This window comes from Dama dama, chromosome 4 (genome assembly GCF_033118175.1).
Source record: "Dama dama isolate Ldn47 chromosome 4, ASM3311817v1, whole genome shotgun sequence".
NCBI lineage: Eukaryota > Metazoa > Chordata > Mammalia > Artiodactyla > Cervidae > Dama > Dama dama.
The window spans coordinates 45100342-45115029 of record NC_083684.1 but is presented as its reverse complement, the minus strand read 5'-3'; the positions used below and the strand labels follow the sequence as shown (position 1 = coordinate 45115029).

The 14688-nt window shown below is 45.1% G+C and overlaps 1 protein-coding gene and 1 non-coding gene across 2 annotated transcripts in view; both read right to left on the bottom strand.

Annotated features, from left to right (window-relative positions):
* HYDIN (HYDIN axonemal central pair apparatus protein) overlaps positions 1-14688 on the bottom strand; it is a 501386-nt gene that overhangs the window by 42101 nt on the left and 444597 nt on the right. Inside the window, 10 exon segments of the mRNA XM_061138904.1 lie at positions 1513-1748; positions 2478-2682; positions 4927-5044; positions 6203-6441; positions 6951-7119; positions 8723-8822; positions 10240-10339; positions 11884-12082; positions 14016-14188; positions 14293-14452. Coding sequence (XP_060994887.1) covers positions 1513-1748; positions 2478-2682; positions 4927-5044; positions 6203-6441; positions 6951-7119; positions 8723-8822; positions 10240-10339; positions 11884-12082; positions 14016-14188; positions 14293-14452 — 1699 coding nt within the window.
* Positions 13569-13675, bottom strand: LOC133055384 (U6 spliceosomal RNA). Its single transcript, XR_009692660.1, has one exon. It is a non-coding gene; the product is annotated as a U6 spliceosomal RNA (small nuclear RNA).

Below are 14688 nucleotides of genomic sequence, written 5' to 3'. Positions count from 1 at the left end.
TTTCCCAAAGGGGTGGAAGAAATACAGAGGAACTGGTGCCTGGGTAACTAATTAGTTATATTGGGTAGATTGGAATGATAAGACTTGTTCCATCCCTTCATTTTTGAGTTACTGTAAAAGGTCTTGTAAGAGCCAGAAATTAAAATTTTGCTTCATGTAAAAAAAGAAAAAAACACAGGAAGACAACAACATAATGTCTACAAATCCCTGTTAAAAACCTATCTTTGTTTAGAAGTCAGGCTTGCTCATTTCTTATGTTTTTAGCAATGGAATAGGGAGAAAGCTGCCCTTTCCTGTCCCAAGAAGGTCAGAAAGTGATGACAGTCTCTCAACCCCTGGCCCTCTGCAGTGATGGTTCCCCAAGAATGAACACTACTGTCAGCTCTAGGCTAGGCCAATCCTCTAGGTCACCTCCCCACCACTGTTAGCTGTGAGAACTTACTGTCACGTGACTCTGGGGCACAAGGACCACCAGGGGCAAGACTCTACCTTTGGGTGGAGAACTGATGTGGCTGAGAGACACTAGGTGGTGTTTGCAGCACACCGACTGGAAATTAACAGGAGTGAAACCCACCGAGTCAGTCCTTTCTCTTGGTCTCCTGAATTTTCTGTTCCACGGCAAGGAAATAGTGTCTCAGTATGGTCCAACTTAGAGAGGAAAGGCAGTTTTGGTCTGGCAGAGCCCAAGATAGGCACTTATTTTCTACCTGGTATTGACTCAGATGGTAAAGAATTTGCCTGCAATGCAGCAGACCTGGGTTTGATGCCTGGGTCAGAAAAATCCCCTGGAGAAGGGCGTGGCAACCCACTCCAGTATTCTTGCCTGGAGAATCCCATGGACAGAGGAGCTTGGTGGGCTACAGTCCAGGGGGTCACAAAGAGTCAGACATGACTGAGTGATTTTCACTTCTGCTACTAAGCGGACGAAGCTGGGTTTTAAACCAAGCTATATATCCCGAGGCTATGGGACCTAGGGGAAGAATGCAGCATTTTTGAGTCTCAATTTTCCTAACAATAAAATGGGGAGAATAATACAAAATCTGATAATACAAACTTCTGAGGGTGAAATGAGATAAACGAACATCAGTGCAGTGCTCAGAATACAGCAGGAGGTCAATAAATGCTCACCTCATCTTACACTTTATAGAGTGGCATCTCCCAAACCTCTTTTGCCAGCCCAGCGTGCCCCTTGAGCAGCCTGCCAGAGCTGGCACTACACTTCGGCTCTCCCCACAGAGCTCTGTCCTGTAGACACGGCGAGTGTCTGGTGCGGGAATGCTCCACGCTGTCATGTGAACCCGTTTATCACAGGGTACCCAGAGAAGACATCCCCTGGGACAGACGCATGTCCCCTCACATAACTTCCAGGGAGGCTGAGAGCCAGAAAATTCCCACTAGAGATGCAGGCTCCACAGCAGGGGTTTCCAAGAGCTCCTGCCCTGGCTTTACGCCAACCACAGTGGACCAGGGCCACGGTGGACCAGTCCAATCAGGTGGACTGGGGCTACCTACCTTGTTGGAGATGGGCTTAACCACGATGTTCACGTCACAGGCGATCCTTCCCACATTGCAGATCTTGAACCTAGCCTTGGCCTGATGGCCCACCAGGACGCTGCAGAAGATGAACTTGTTCTCATCCTCCACATACAAGCCCCCGCTCTCTACGGTCTGCAGGATGCTGTTCAGGTTGGCGCTGCTACAGAGCTGGTGCTCCTCAAATATCAAGCTGTTGTTGTCAGTCACAAAGGCTGGGGAGTGGAGGGAAGACTGTGAGACGGAGCCTAAGTGCCCGGTTTCTACTCCCTGTAATCCCTAACTTGGAGATTCAGACTCCGACAAAGGACAATCACAGGGGAGAGACGGGGATTTGCACAAGGAAGTGTGAGGGGTGGGAGAAATTCTATCTTCTCTTCCTTTTTGGACTGCTTTTGCTGGTCTCCAGACTCCAATCACCTTCTCCTTCCAATGGAAAGGAGGATGAGATCTGGGGTGAGCTGAGGAAAGAAGGAAGCATTCAGCTCACTTTGGTGCAAGTTTGCTGGGGACCTAGAACCAAAGCAAGAGGAGCTGTCTCTGTGCACCAGACTTGCTCTGTCCCTGATCATTACTCTCTGGGCACATCTGCACAGGGAGTGGTCTGGCCACTCAAACCCAGCAAGATCTCAGCTGAGCAGAATTCAGTATTCCCAGGTCACCCTGCACCACACCCCATCACACCACGATTCCCAGATAACACTGTCCATCTGAGAATCCCGGACCAAACTCAGGAAGACCTGGAATTTAAAGCTGCACATCCTCTTCTAGGTGTGCGCATGCCCTGTAAGTCTTTAAGTTAAAATATGGCTGAAGACACCACAGGAAGTTCCAAGGTCCCAAAGGAAGAAGCCTAGCAATGTCTATTAGGGGCCTGCAGGGGGAGGGGTCTGTTGTAGAGGAAGGTCTTTTAAGGGGTGCTGCCCCATCTGAGCGCTCAGTACCTGGCTGACAGGCTTCAGCCAACAGGCTGTATGGGATGCCAGCGGGCTGGTCTCTTGGATCTCGGTCAGAGATATCAATTGCTATGAACTCTTCACATCTTCCCACGGGGTCAGCCACGCAGTCAACAGTGATGACCTGCGTCCCTCCAGAAGGGATGGTACCAAACCCAGGGTACACGGTGAACATGCCGTGGGTGAAACGAGCCTGCAGGAGGGGCAGAGGCAGAGTAAGTGGCAGGGTCTGAGCCCTTCCACCAGAGTCATGAGATGGTGTCAAGAGGGACTGGGTGGCGGGGATGGGAGGCCCTCCCCACAAGCTCTCTCTGGGCCCCAGCTGTGCTCCTGGAGGTCTGGAGGGCCAGGGGTGGGGGCGGGCAGTCCTTCAGGAACAGGCTCTCTCAGAGCTTCTTTCTCTACATATTCCTTCTGAACAATCATGGGTAAGTGGGGGTTTTAAGGAAATAGACACATTCCACATAGTATAACACTTATCCAGATGGGAAGCTCCCAGCAGAGGGGCAGGGCTTAAGAGTACCTTTGAGTCAGACAGTCCTGGGTTTGAATCGCAGCCTTCAAACCCTCCTGTGTATTAACTGTTGGATCTTGGTCAAGTGACTTCTCTGAGTCTCAGTTTTATCCAGAAAATGGAGCTAAAGCCTTTACCCTGAGACCACTGGAGGCTTCAGTGAAAGAATGTGCAGGAAGCAGTTAACAAAGCAATGGGCACAGAATCTGCTCAAAACATGAGATGTTATCATGCACTCCTCTGGGTTTTAGGAGCTTCCTTCCTTTTTTTGCCCTATTGTAATTGCGTTTTGAAGCATTTTTATGTTGGTTGCTTTACCATCTTTGTCATATAACTCTAACATTTTGGTCATCTCAGTGTTGGCATCTATTGCTTACCTATTTTCACTTAGTTTGAGATCTTACAGGTTCTTGATATGCTGAGTGATTTTCAGTGGAAACCTGGATATTTTGGATATTACATGATGAGACTCTGGATCCTACTAAACTTCTCTTTGAGCTGGCTTTCTCAGACACCTCTTGGGTGGGGACAGTAGTCCAGATTCCACACTGGACTTCTTACTGCTGCCAGGCAAGGGTAGGAGTTCCAGTTCCCCACTAGTCTTAGACCAGTATCACCCTCGGAGGTGGGGGCGGGGAGGGTAATAGTGTCTCATTACTGTTCTGCTGATTCCACAGAGTAGGAAGTCCACTGGGGGGAGGGGAAGGGCAGCTTATTTCCACAGGGTTGGAGTGGAAGTCAAGGTGTCTCAATTGGTGTCTCTGTTGACAACGGCTGAGGTGGTGGTGGGTAATGAATTTCTGGCTCTCTGCTGAGTGTTCTTGGACATCACTTTGACTTCATTACAGCCTGAATTGAGTAGGAAGTCTAGGTTCCCTGTGGGTCTTTTCTTGAAATATGTGGTGTAGGACCACAGATTTCTCTGTCATGTTTGACTGTAATATTACAGTTCTTATTTGAACATTCCTGTCTTGCTAGACTACCCTTTTTCTGGTTCTTTGGCTAGTGAGAGTGGGCTTTTGGTCTGTGCTTGTTGATGTTTCTGGATTGCTGGCTCCCTCAGTACCAAATCTGAGAAGTACGAAGTAAAAAGAAATCTCAGGGAACTCATCACTGTGATGTCTATTGGGTCCCAAGAACTTTAGCTGGTGTGAAGTTTTTTTCTCTCTGTTCCTCAGTCTTCTATATTTGTTTTATACATAACATTCATGGTTTTTAGTTGTACTTATTTGTAAGAATAGGGAACAATCATCTACTTCATATTACCAGAAGTAAAAGCCTTCAAATCTTCTTTCATTTAAGCCAATCTGAATGGGCTTTAGTTTTGTGTCAACAAATGATTCTTCTTTAATTTTATTTCTGGCTGTGCTGTGTCTTCGTTGCTTTGTGTGAGTTTTCTCAAGTTGCAGTGAGCAGGGGCTACTCTTTGTTGCAGTGTGCGGCTTTCTCGTTGCAGTGGCTTTTCCTGTTGCAGAGTACAGGCTCTGGGTTCATGGGCTTTGGTAGTTGCAGCACACAAGCTCAGTAGTTGTGGCCCAAAGGCCTAATTGCTCTGCAGCATGTGGAATCTTCCTGTGGAATCTTCGGACCCTTGTCCTCTGCATTGGCAGGGGGATTCTTATCCACTGTACCACCAGGGAAGTCCAACAAAAGATTCTTGATGAAAATACTTATGAAGAGTAGACACTAATTGTAAAGCAATGAGGAACCAATGAAGGTTTTAAAGCAAAAGAGGACATCCAAATTAAAAGTCACAATTCCTTATTTTAATATGAAAGTGATAGTTTCATTACCACTAATGTTCCTGCCATAGTAGGAATATTCAAAATTCAAATCCTAGTATCCTTGGGAATTATCTGTTGGGAGAACTAGTTTGCAGGAGGCCTTACAGGGTTTCTGTTGAACAAAGAAAAGGGTGCTCACCTGGCTTGTGATGTTCACGTCTTTCTGAACAGAGTCAGAGAACTTGGTTGTTTTGGAAGGTCCAGTCTTGTAGAAGTTCTCGCTTTCTCGGGATCTTGCATGTCTAACATGGGTGGCTCTGATGAAAGAAGTGGGAATACACCCTCAGGGTGGGGTAATCATGAAATACCACCTACCTGCTTGCTTGCAAGGTCCCTTCTTCTTGGAATGGAGGAAAGGGCCTTTCCTTGCCCAGAGGGCATCAGGGAGCATGGTCAACTTATTTATTAATAGCCAAACTCATTTAACAAGTATGAGAAAAGTATGCAGAAATTATACATATTAACTATGACTCATAAGGACATTAAAATTACTGCAAGTAAATAATAATTGTAAATGTTTGCCAAAACGGAAGAGGAGTTAAATTTACTCGTATTACTCCACCAAAACATGAAATGATTGCAAACAATGTAAAGCTGTGTGTCTGATTTAAAACAATTAATTAGAAAGTCAGTCTTAAATGACTATTAAGAAAGTCAGCTCATTAGAAAGCCAAGACAAAGTAACTGGGAATTGGTAAAAATAGTCCCTAATTTGTAAAAAAAAAAAAAAAAAAAACAAAAACCAAGAATATGACAATCAAATCAAAGCCAAAAGCACTCAAAAACATGAACTGTTTCGGTTAGTTGACTGACAAACACTTTGTGAAAATTACAGTTCTTTGTTGGAACAATTATTAAGTTAGTTATAGTGATTGAGTGTCTTCATGGAGACAAGGTAAAGACAGTCCCAGGAAGGTAGAGGCCTCACCAGTTTTTCTCTAGTCCAAATTTCTAGGGTACTCTTTGCCATTCCTCATATCATGAAACATCATGCTTTCTTTTGATTTAGCTTGCTGTTATAATCATCCCTTGACTTCTACAGAATGACAGACAGTAAGCAACTATCTGTTAATTTACTGGTAATTACTGGTAAGCAACGCAGCACACTAGGCGCATCGAGACAACAGACACAATCCCAAGCAGGAGACTTTACATTTATTCAATTAACATGCACCGCATGTTGGACAGCAGTTGAAAAGCATGTGAAATTTGGAGTCAAGGATGTGGGTTCAGAACTGAGATTCACTGGTGATGTTTTTGATAATCTTGGATGAGCCATTTCTAAACCTTAGTAACCTCACCCATGAAGGGGGATTGGGTGGATGAGTTTAGATAAAATATATGAAAGCTAATGGGAGAATAAAAAGCACCAATTAACCAGGGGATGTTTTGAGTTAAGTAAATACTTGTCTTACACTTTCTTCTGATGAAGGGGGCTCTCCCCTGTCGTTCTATACAGAGCGTATTTGAAGTCGATCACACCTAGATTTTCTATGGTGAAGAAGGCGCTTTTACGAGTGCCATAGATCAAAGCCCCGAAGTTGATGATGGAGGAGGGGCTGATGTTGTATTTGGAGAACACTGCAGTCACAGAAAACTTAATCGGGATGCTGGCAATCATTTCACCTCCTTCTGAGATATTAGGCTCAATAATCTAGAAAGGGAAGACAGATTGGGAAGATGTCAGCTACCAGAATAACAGTTGCCAGCATAATGTCTACGGCTGTCTACTCCATTCCTTATTTTCTTCATTGACACAAAGCCATATTCTTTATTCTCTTTATATAACTGCATTATAATACGAGTAAATGCTAACATGAAACTTACTGTGTACCAGCTACGGATCAACATGCACCAACTCTGCCTCCCATTTTCACTTCCCCCTTTTCTTTTGCACTTGATGACTGAACTCAGCCTCCCTGTCTCTGGTCTGGTCTCTTCCAAAGACAGGGGGCCACATTTCTTCTCTGGAGCTTCAATTTCTGATGACTCTGAACACCTCCCACCTGACCTATCTGTGCCTGTGGATCCCCAAGCCCTGGTGAACCCTGTCTGGTGGCCACCAGGTCAGCCCTCCCTTTCCCCCTCAGGGCATGGGTCAGACTACATAAGCTTCATTTTGGCACCTGCCACTGTGTGAGTCACCCCTTCAAGCTCTCTTACCTGACAGCGCAGAACTGGCTGGTTCTCAATTTTCACTTCCTTCTTTGCATGGAAGATCACCTGGACATTTGTGGGCTTTTCTGTCATGGTCAGTGAGCCCTTCTTGGGTTGAACTGTGATCATGGAACTTATATTGGTTGCTGAAATCCCTATGGATTCCACAGAAAAGCTGAGTGACAAGAAGAAAAAGTCAGTTTAAGTCATTATCTAGGGAGCTCAAGACACCAGAGATGAGACTCTAGACTGGTAGGTACCTGCCACGTCCCCAGCCCTGTTTAACCACTATGGCGAGCAGTGTTCACTGTGCTCTGTACTCTGTGACCACTCCTTAGCCAGGATTGACCAGGCCAGGCACTGAGGCTTGAGGCAAAGATAGCCATCTCCAGCCCATGGTTAAGAGATGTCCTTGCAGGAGAGCTCTGTCTAACAGGAACATGTGATATTGGATAAGGACCAAATCAATTCATTTCTCCCTCTCCCTGCCTCTCTGTCTCCCTCTCTCTCTCTCTCCGTCTCCCTTCTCGCTCTAAGACTGAATGCAGTAGACATAGAGGGAACAGTTGCAGAAGCTGGGGGATCTAAGGAAGGACTGAAAGGGCAGGGGCAGAAGTCATCCAACCGAGGTGTTCAGAAGGGCAGCCCTGGCCCAGTGCAAGTGAGATGAGAGGCCGCAGAGAAAAGCTTGGGGACTGGAGCTGGAGCAAGAAACCTCAGCTGAGGCGAGACGCGTGGAGTTGCCATAGGGACCCACAGGTCATCCCCATGCTCACTCCAGGAGATCTGGCCCTTCACTACAGCATGCCTGCTGCCTGAGCTGCCTCACCTCCCTGCACGTCCATCCTTTCAGTGAACCCTGATCACCTGCTCCAACTTGAGGGAGACTGTTCCATGCAGCCTAAAAGAGCAGGGGTAACACCCATCATAATCTATAAAATAAAACTCACAACGTGAAAGATGCCATTTAGCGCTAATTCCAAAGTGACTGTGGCTCTCTTCTAGGTTTGTTTAGCATTTATTTATAGTAACTTATTTCATTTCCTAGTTCTAAGAAACAGCAGTATTGAGGTGGGACCTCTCTAGTTTCAGCATTCTCTGAACTGAAATGAAACACTCATGAATATATGGAGTTCCTATTAAGTCTGTGTGGTGGGGAAAGTCCCTTTATCAACTTCAGATTCTTCTGGGAGAAGGACGACCTTCCACAACACCGACCAGCTGTGGGTGCTGGTGCTGCCTAAGGACCTCCTCCCTCCCTGCCCCAGGGCCACTTCTTCCTCCTTGAGGAGCCTTCTTTATTTAGGGTTTTATTTTTAATCTAAAGATGAGCACAAGCCGGAGCTGTCTCCCACCAGGCTGTCATTTGGAATCTATAATATAATAGTCCTTAACATTAAGAAAGAAAAATGGACAATCCCTTCTTAACGTGAAATCTTACGTAGACCATCAGCTTATGAAACAGAGAGGAGCTGGAAGGCGGGCAGGATGTCTTGAGGGCAGGGCCCCCATCTCCAGTCTCTCTCTCAATCCCTAAGACCTCCCCGCACCCCAGTATCTCCTCCTCCAAATTCCCTGCCAGGCTCTTCCCCACCCCCAGGCCCCTGTGGGGCCTGCAGAGCAGCTGGGATTCCATTCATTTGAAGCTAAGAGAGGCTAACAGCTGAGATGGTTCTTAGAATTTCCTTGATGGACTTTTTATAAAAACTCTCTCAGGCAACACTCCTCTCGACACGAGAGGATGTGGACGACCATATGCTCGATAATTTTTAGGTTACCTGAACATGATCTCATATTTCCCACGGTTCTTCAGCTGCAGGGGCTGCTTCACCTCGTCCATGACCTTCACAATCCCCAGATCAAGGCCTCCTTCAGCTCCTGAAGAAGGCAGGGGCCAGGGTGGGAAGGGGTGAGTGAGCATGGGAGCGAGAAGCAAGGGAACTTCCTATTGACGTTCACATGGAAAATCCATGGTGACAATTTCAGAGAATCTGTTTTTTAAAAGCACTGTGGCTAGAAAAACTTGGAATTGAGTCTTAGCAAACAAACAACAGACACTTCTCCTGTACTCAGTTCAACCAGGCGGCTCCCTCTAGCTTCCACCTTAGGACTGTTGTTCTTCTTTTCATGTCTCTCATTAGCTAAAAGTCCCAGTGTCTAAAAAAAATCTTTTGAATCATGTGTATAATGTACAGAGTTGGGACATAATGCATAAATTCATATTATACTTTGTATTACATCATAATCATTTCCCCATGTAACTAAAATATCCCCATGTTGTATTTATGGCTGCACAACATACTATGATATGGCTGTTTCATAATTAACAATATTATTCCTACAATAATAACATTCTATTACAGACAGACACTTAGGGTACTCCTAATCTTCCATTATTATAAATAATGCTGTGCATAAGACCAATGACATCAAGGCAAACATGTAGCTCTAACATTCTATGAGTCATGCTGAGTAGCAGACCTATCAGAGAAAGGAGGGCCCTAACCTCCTGGGTGTTGGGGCAGTGTGGTAGGCAGAATAAGGCCTGGCACCTCCCCCATCAAAGATGCCCATGTCCTAATACCCAGAACCTGTAACTATGCCAATTTACGTGGCAAAGGGGGATTAAGGTATTAGATGGAATCAAGATTGGCAATCATCTGTCTTTAAAATAAGGGAGAATTTCCTGGAGTCTCTGGGGGGACCCCAAGTAATCACAATAGTTCATAAACGCAGAAGAGAGAGATGGAAGTGGGAGAAGGACTGGACCCAACATTGCTGGCTTTGAAGAGGGAGAAAGAGGATCATGAGCTGAGGGATGTGTGTGGCTCCCAGAAGGTGGAAAAAGCAAGGAAATGGGTTCTCCCCCAAAGGCTCCAGAAGAGACAGTAGCCCTGCAACACTCTGGTTTTAGCCGAGGGAGAGCCATTTTGGACTGTTGACCTACAGAACTGTAAGATAATAGATCTGTATTGTTTTAAACCACAAAGTTCATGGTAATTTGTTAGGGTGGTGACAGAAAAGCAACACAAGCAGGCAGATAAGAACTCACTCTCCGATGACTGCTCAGAAAAGAACTCTTCAAATTTAAAATTTTGACCACCCCATTATTGTCTCCAGTTGGAGAGATTAAAATTTGTACTAACACTACTAACATCACTTGAGTTTGCCTGCTCACCATTTACTTCAATTCCACCTTTCTCTCCAATAATCACTGGTCTTTCTCTACACAGGAAACACACTGCCCTAAAAGATGTGACCTCTAAACACCCTTTCTTTGGAGGAGTCAACAGACCTTTGGGGAAGGTGATGTCTAAGGCAACGTCATAGGACTCCGCAAAGATCAGGATGTTTTCAATCTGAACAACACCAACGAGGTTGTCTGCGTCTAAAACCTGTCAGGGTAAGAGACATTCTTTAGTGAGGGCAAGACCCGCAGGGTTCTTGGGAGCCTGAAACTAAACAACCTGCAGGAGGGGATCATGTAGAAGGTGCTGTGGTAAGAAACATTTTTGCAATGTATTTAGTTTTTGTTTACTGAGCATTTGTGTAGGCTGAGTGGTCTTTGTAATATCCTTTGGGGGAGGGCTGGTAGGCAATCAATAAAAGGATGAGGAAGAGGGACTACATTTTCCATCTGGTCTACTCACTGGGTATCAATAATCTGTATCACTGGCACTACCTTACTGAAGTTTGGATTGTGAGTACACACAGTAGGAAAGCCTTCTTTGAACTTTTAAGTCAAATAAACCTGAAGAGCATTTTTCTGAGAGTTGAAATGAAAAACTTTTATATTCTAAATTGCTTTAACTCATTTTATAAATCTGAACTGCTTTGTTCTTTATTTCTGATTCAACCCATGATAAAAGTGCCAGGTTTTTCATATAAAATGAGTGCTTAATGTCTCTCTTTTGGAAATTTCAGATTTAAAACAATGAACGCCACTACTGTTAGAGCTGGAAAAGTTAAAAAAATAAATAAAAGCAAGACTCCTAGCCTCCAGCTGATTTCTGTCCCCTCTATTGTCCCTGATGGCAGTACCTCTCCTGACTGCTGTCCCCTCTGTGGTCATCTCTGATGGTGGTTCCTCCCTCACTGTCCTGAGCGATATCTGAACTGGTGTCAATCTTTAGCTGGATCTGATTGTTGACTCTTGAGACTGATGATGGGGCAGTAAAGGGTCTGTGTTTCAAGGGGAAGAGCCACTGGGCAGTGGGTGTGGCTCTCTGTATCTGCCTGGAGACCACCTGCCTCTCTGCTGAAGCCCCAAGCTGGAAAGCTAAGTGGCCAGCTCCCCACAGCTGGTGCCTTATTAAGGTGCCAGGGAGGAAATCTGTAGCTGTCACCAAACTCAAGTTTTAACTCAGAGTTTCCATCTTTCCTTTCATCAAGCATTCTGCCAATGTTTCACAGAACAAATTGGATTGCTTGAGTTTACCTTCTTTCTTGTGATGCTCAGCCTCTGACAGCGATGACAAGAAGGGCTGGCAGCAGGAGGGGATGGTAAGACAAAGAACTTGGGTTGTCAGATCCAGAATTTATATAGTTCTTCTCTATTGATAGAGACCAAGTACCCAGAGTACCTATTTCCTTTGCTACTCTACTGGATGGCAGGGGAAGTGGGGGGGGGGGGATTAAATTTTGTAATTGGGGAAAATAAGGACAATTTGGAAAATAAGGACAACTTTATTTGATAAAGTTCACCAGAGTGCTTTTCAGAGTGACCAAAAAGCAGGGCATTTCCTCGTGTGGATGTTGAAGAAGTATAACCTGGGAAGAGAAGCAGAGCAGGACTTTGTGGGTTGTCAAACACAGATTAGATGGGAGCATGTAACGTGGAGAATTGCCTTGGTGTGTCTGTGAGTTGGTAGTGTGGGTGTCAGCGAACCCAGTGTGTACACATCTTGGTGACCAGGTCTGAAGACACAGGAAGCCTCACCTCCAGCCGGATTGCCTTCTTGACGTTGACAGGTTTGGAGGGCAGGAAGTGCACCTGGAGGCTGTACTCGGACCTGGGGGCTATGGTCCCCTGCATGGCAGACACGGTGAAGTCTTCGCCCAGGTGCTCCAGGCTGGTGATCCTCCAAGCCAGGGGCAGGAGTGTGATGTTGCGGAGAAGAACTGCCTTGGAGTCTTTTCTGCAGAGACCAAAGGAAATTCTGTCCATTTCAAACAATTTTGATTTATTACGGCCAGTCAGAAAAAACACTTCTGGTTATTTCAATTCATACCAGTTTATTACTATTTATTGCAGGGAACAGGGCCTATCTGTGATGATCAGGAAATGCAGGATACATGAATCAATATACTTCCCCAGCAACCTCAGAAATAAACATTCTCTATTTAGAATAATACAATTTCCATGAATGATTGTGTAAATTCTAGGTCTGGTCTAGTGTTTTCTGCTTGTCCTCTAAATTTCTAGAGCCAAGATTCTTTTTTTTTTTTTTTTTTAATTAGTTGGAGGCTAATTACTTCACAACATTTCAGTGGGTTTTGTCATACATTGATATGAATCAGCCATAGAGTTACACGTATTCCCCATCCCGATCCCCCCTCCCACCTCCCTCTCCACCCGATTCCTCTGGGTCTTCCCAGTGCACCAGGCCCAAGCACTTGTCTCATGCATCCCACCTGGGCTGGTGATCTGTTTCACCATAGATAATATACATGCTGTTCTTTCGAAACATCCCACCCTCACCTTCTCCCACAGAGTTCAAAAGTCTGTTCTGTACTTCTGTGTCTCTTTTTCTGTTTTGCATATAGGGTTATCATTACCATCTTTCTAAATTCCATAAATATGTGTTAGTATGCTGTAATGTTCTTTATCTTTCTGGCTTACTTCACTCTGTATAATGGGCTCCAGTTTCATCCATCTCATTAGGACTGATTCAAATGAATTCTTTTTAACGGCTGAGTAATATTCCATGGTGTATATGTACCACAGCTTCTTTATCCATTCATCTGCTGATGGGCATCTAGGTTGCTTCCATGTCCTGGCTATTATAAACAGTGCTGCGATGAACATTGGGGTGCACGTGTCTCTTTCAGATCTGGTTTCCTCAATGTGTATGCCCAGAAGTGGGATTGCTGGGTCATATGGCAGTTCTATTTCCAGCTTTTTAAGAAATCTCCACACTGTTCTCCATAGTGGCTGTACTAGTTTGCATTCCCACCAACAGTGTAAGAGGGTTCCCTTTTCTCCACACCCTCTCCAGCATTTATTGCTTGTAGACTTTTGGATAGCAGCCATCCTGACTGGCGTGTAATGGTACCTCATTGTGGTTTTGATTTGCATTTCTCTAATAATGAGTGATGTTGAGCATCTTTTCATGTGTTTGTTAGCCATCTGTATGTCTTCTTTGGAGAAATGTCTGTTTAGTTCTTTGGCCCATTTTTTGATTGGGTCATTTATTTTTCTGGAATTGAGCTGCAGGAGTTGCTTGTATATTTTTGAGATTAATCCTTTGTCTGTTTCTTCATTTGCTATTATTTTCACCTAATCTGAGGGCTGTCTTTTCACCTTACTTATAGTTTCCTTTGTAGTGCAAAAGCTTTTAAGTTTCATTAGGTCCCATTTGTTTATTTTTGCTTTTATTTCCAATATTCTGGGAGGTGGGTCGTAAAAATATGGAACGCTTCACGAATTTGCGTATCATCCTTGCGCAGGGGCCATGCTAATCTTCTCTGTATCGTTCCAATTTTAGTATATGTGCTGCCGAAGCGAGCACAGAGCCAAGATTCTTAACCTTTCAGGGTAATGGACTGAAAATCTGAAAAAAGCTAGCCCTTCTGAAAAAAAACACAAACATGCACATACTTTGGCAGTTGATCTTAGAGAAGTCCTTAAACAGCCTGCAGTCCATTCACTGAACCCAAGCTGACAACCTGTGAACTCAGAGGGTTACCACCCATCCCGATTCGCACAGGACCAGAAGTCTCCCAGGATGGAGGACTTTCAACACCAAAACCAGGCAGGTCCCAAGCAGATCAGGATGAGTTGGTCACTTTAGAACTAAATGTTCTTTAAATTTCATTCATCCCAGTCCTGGACTCATCTAGAACTCTGACCTGTGCAGCAAGAGCCGGTCAAAATGCAATTGCCTGGGATCCAGCTCCAGTTCTGGGCGGACACCCTGGCAGCTTAACTTGAAGACAGCTGGCTCGGGGTTCTCCTTGATGCAGCAGACAATGCTGTCTTCAAAGACACCGACTGCGGTAGGGTAGGCCCATACATTCAGCAGCTAGTGGGAGAGTCAAAACAAAGAACATTTATATCCAGGATGCCAAGGCCTCAAAATTCAAAGGAAAGCCTTGCCCTGGTAGACTTGTTTCCACGTGACTGTACCTGCTTCTCATTGGGTTTCAGAATCATGTTGATGGGCTCCAGGAAGTAGGTGTTTGCTTTGATGTCATTCTGAAAACAGAAGAACGCCTCCACGACCATTGGGGAGCTGTTCAGGATTGTCAGTGTCTCCATGTTGCCTGGGAACAAAGAGGACTTGTACCTGGAAGTGAACAAAAATTCGGGATGTGGATGTGAGGACTGGCTGAGAATTCAGGTGGAAAAGCAGACTGTGAGGTGCAAGGCAATTTCAAAGGATAAAGTGGCTACACAGAGGCAGTGGCATGAAGGCTACGAACACAAACCTCACGGTGAAGACTTGCAGCTGTGACCTGACTACTCCCCCACAAACCCACCCCAAACCTTGGTCTCATCTTTTTAAGATGGGATGATAAAAAC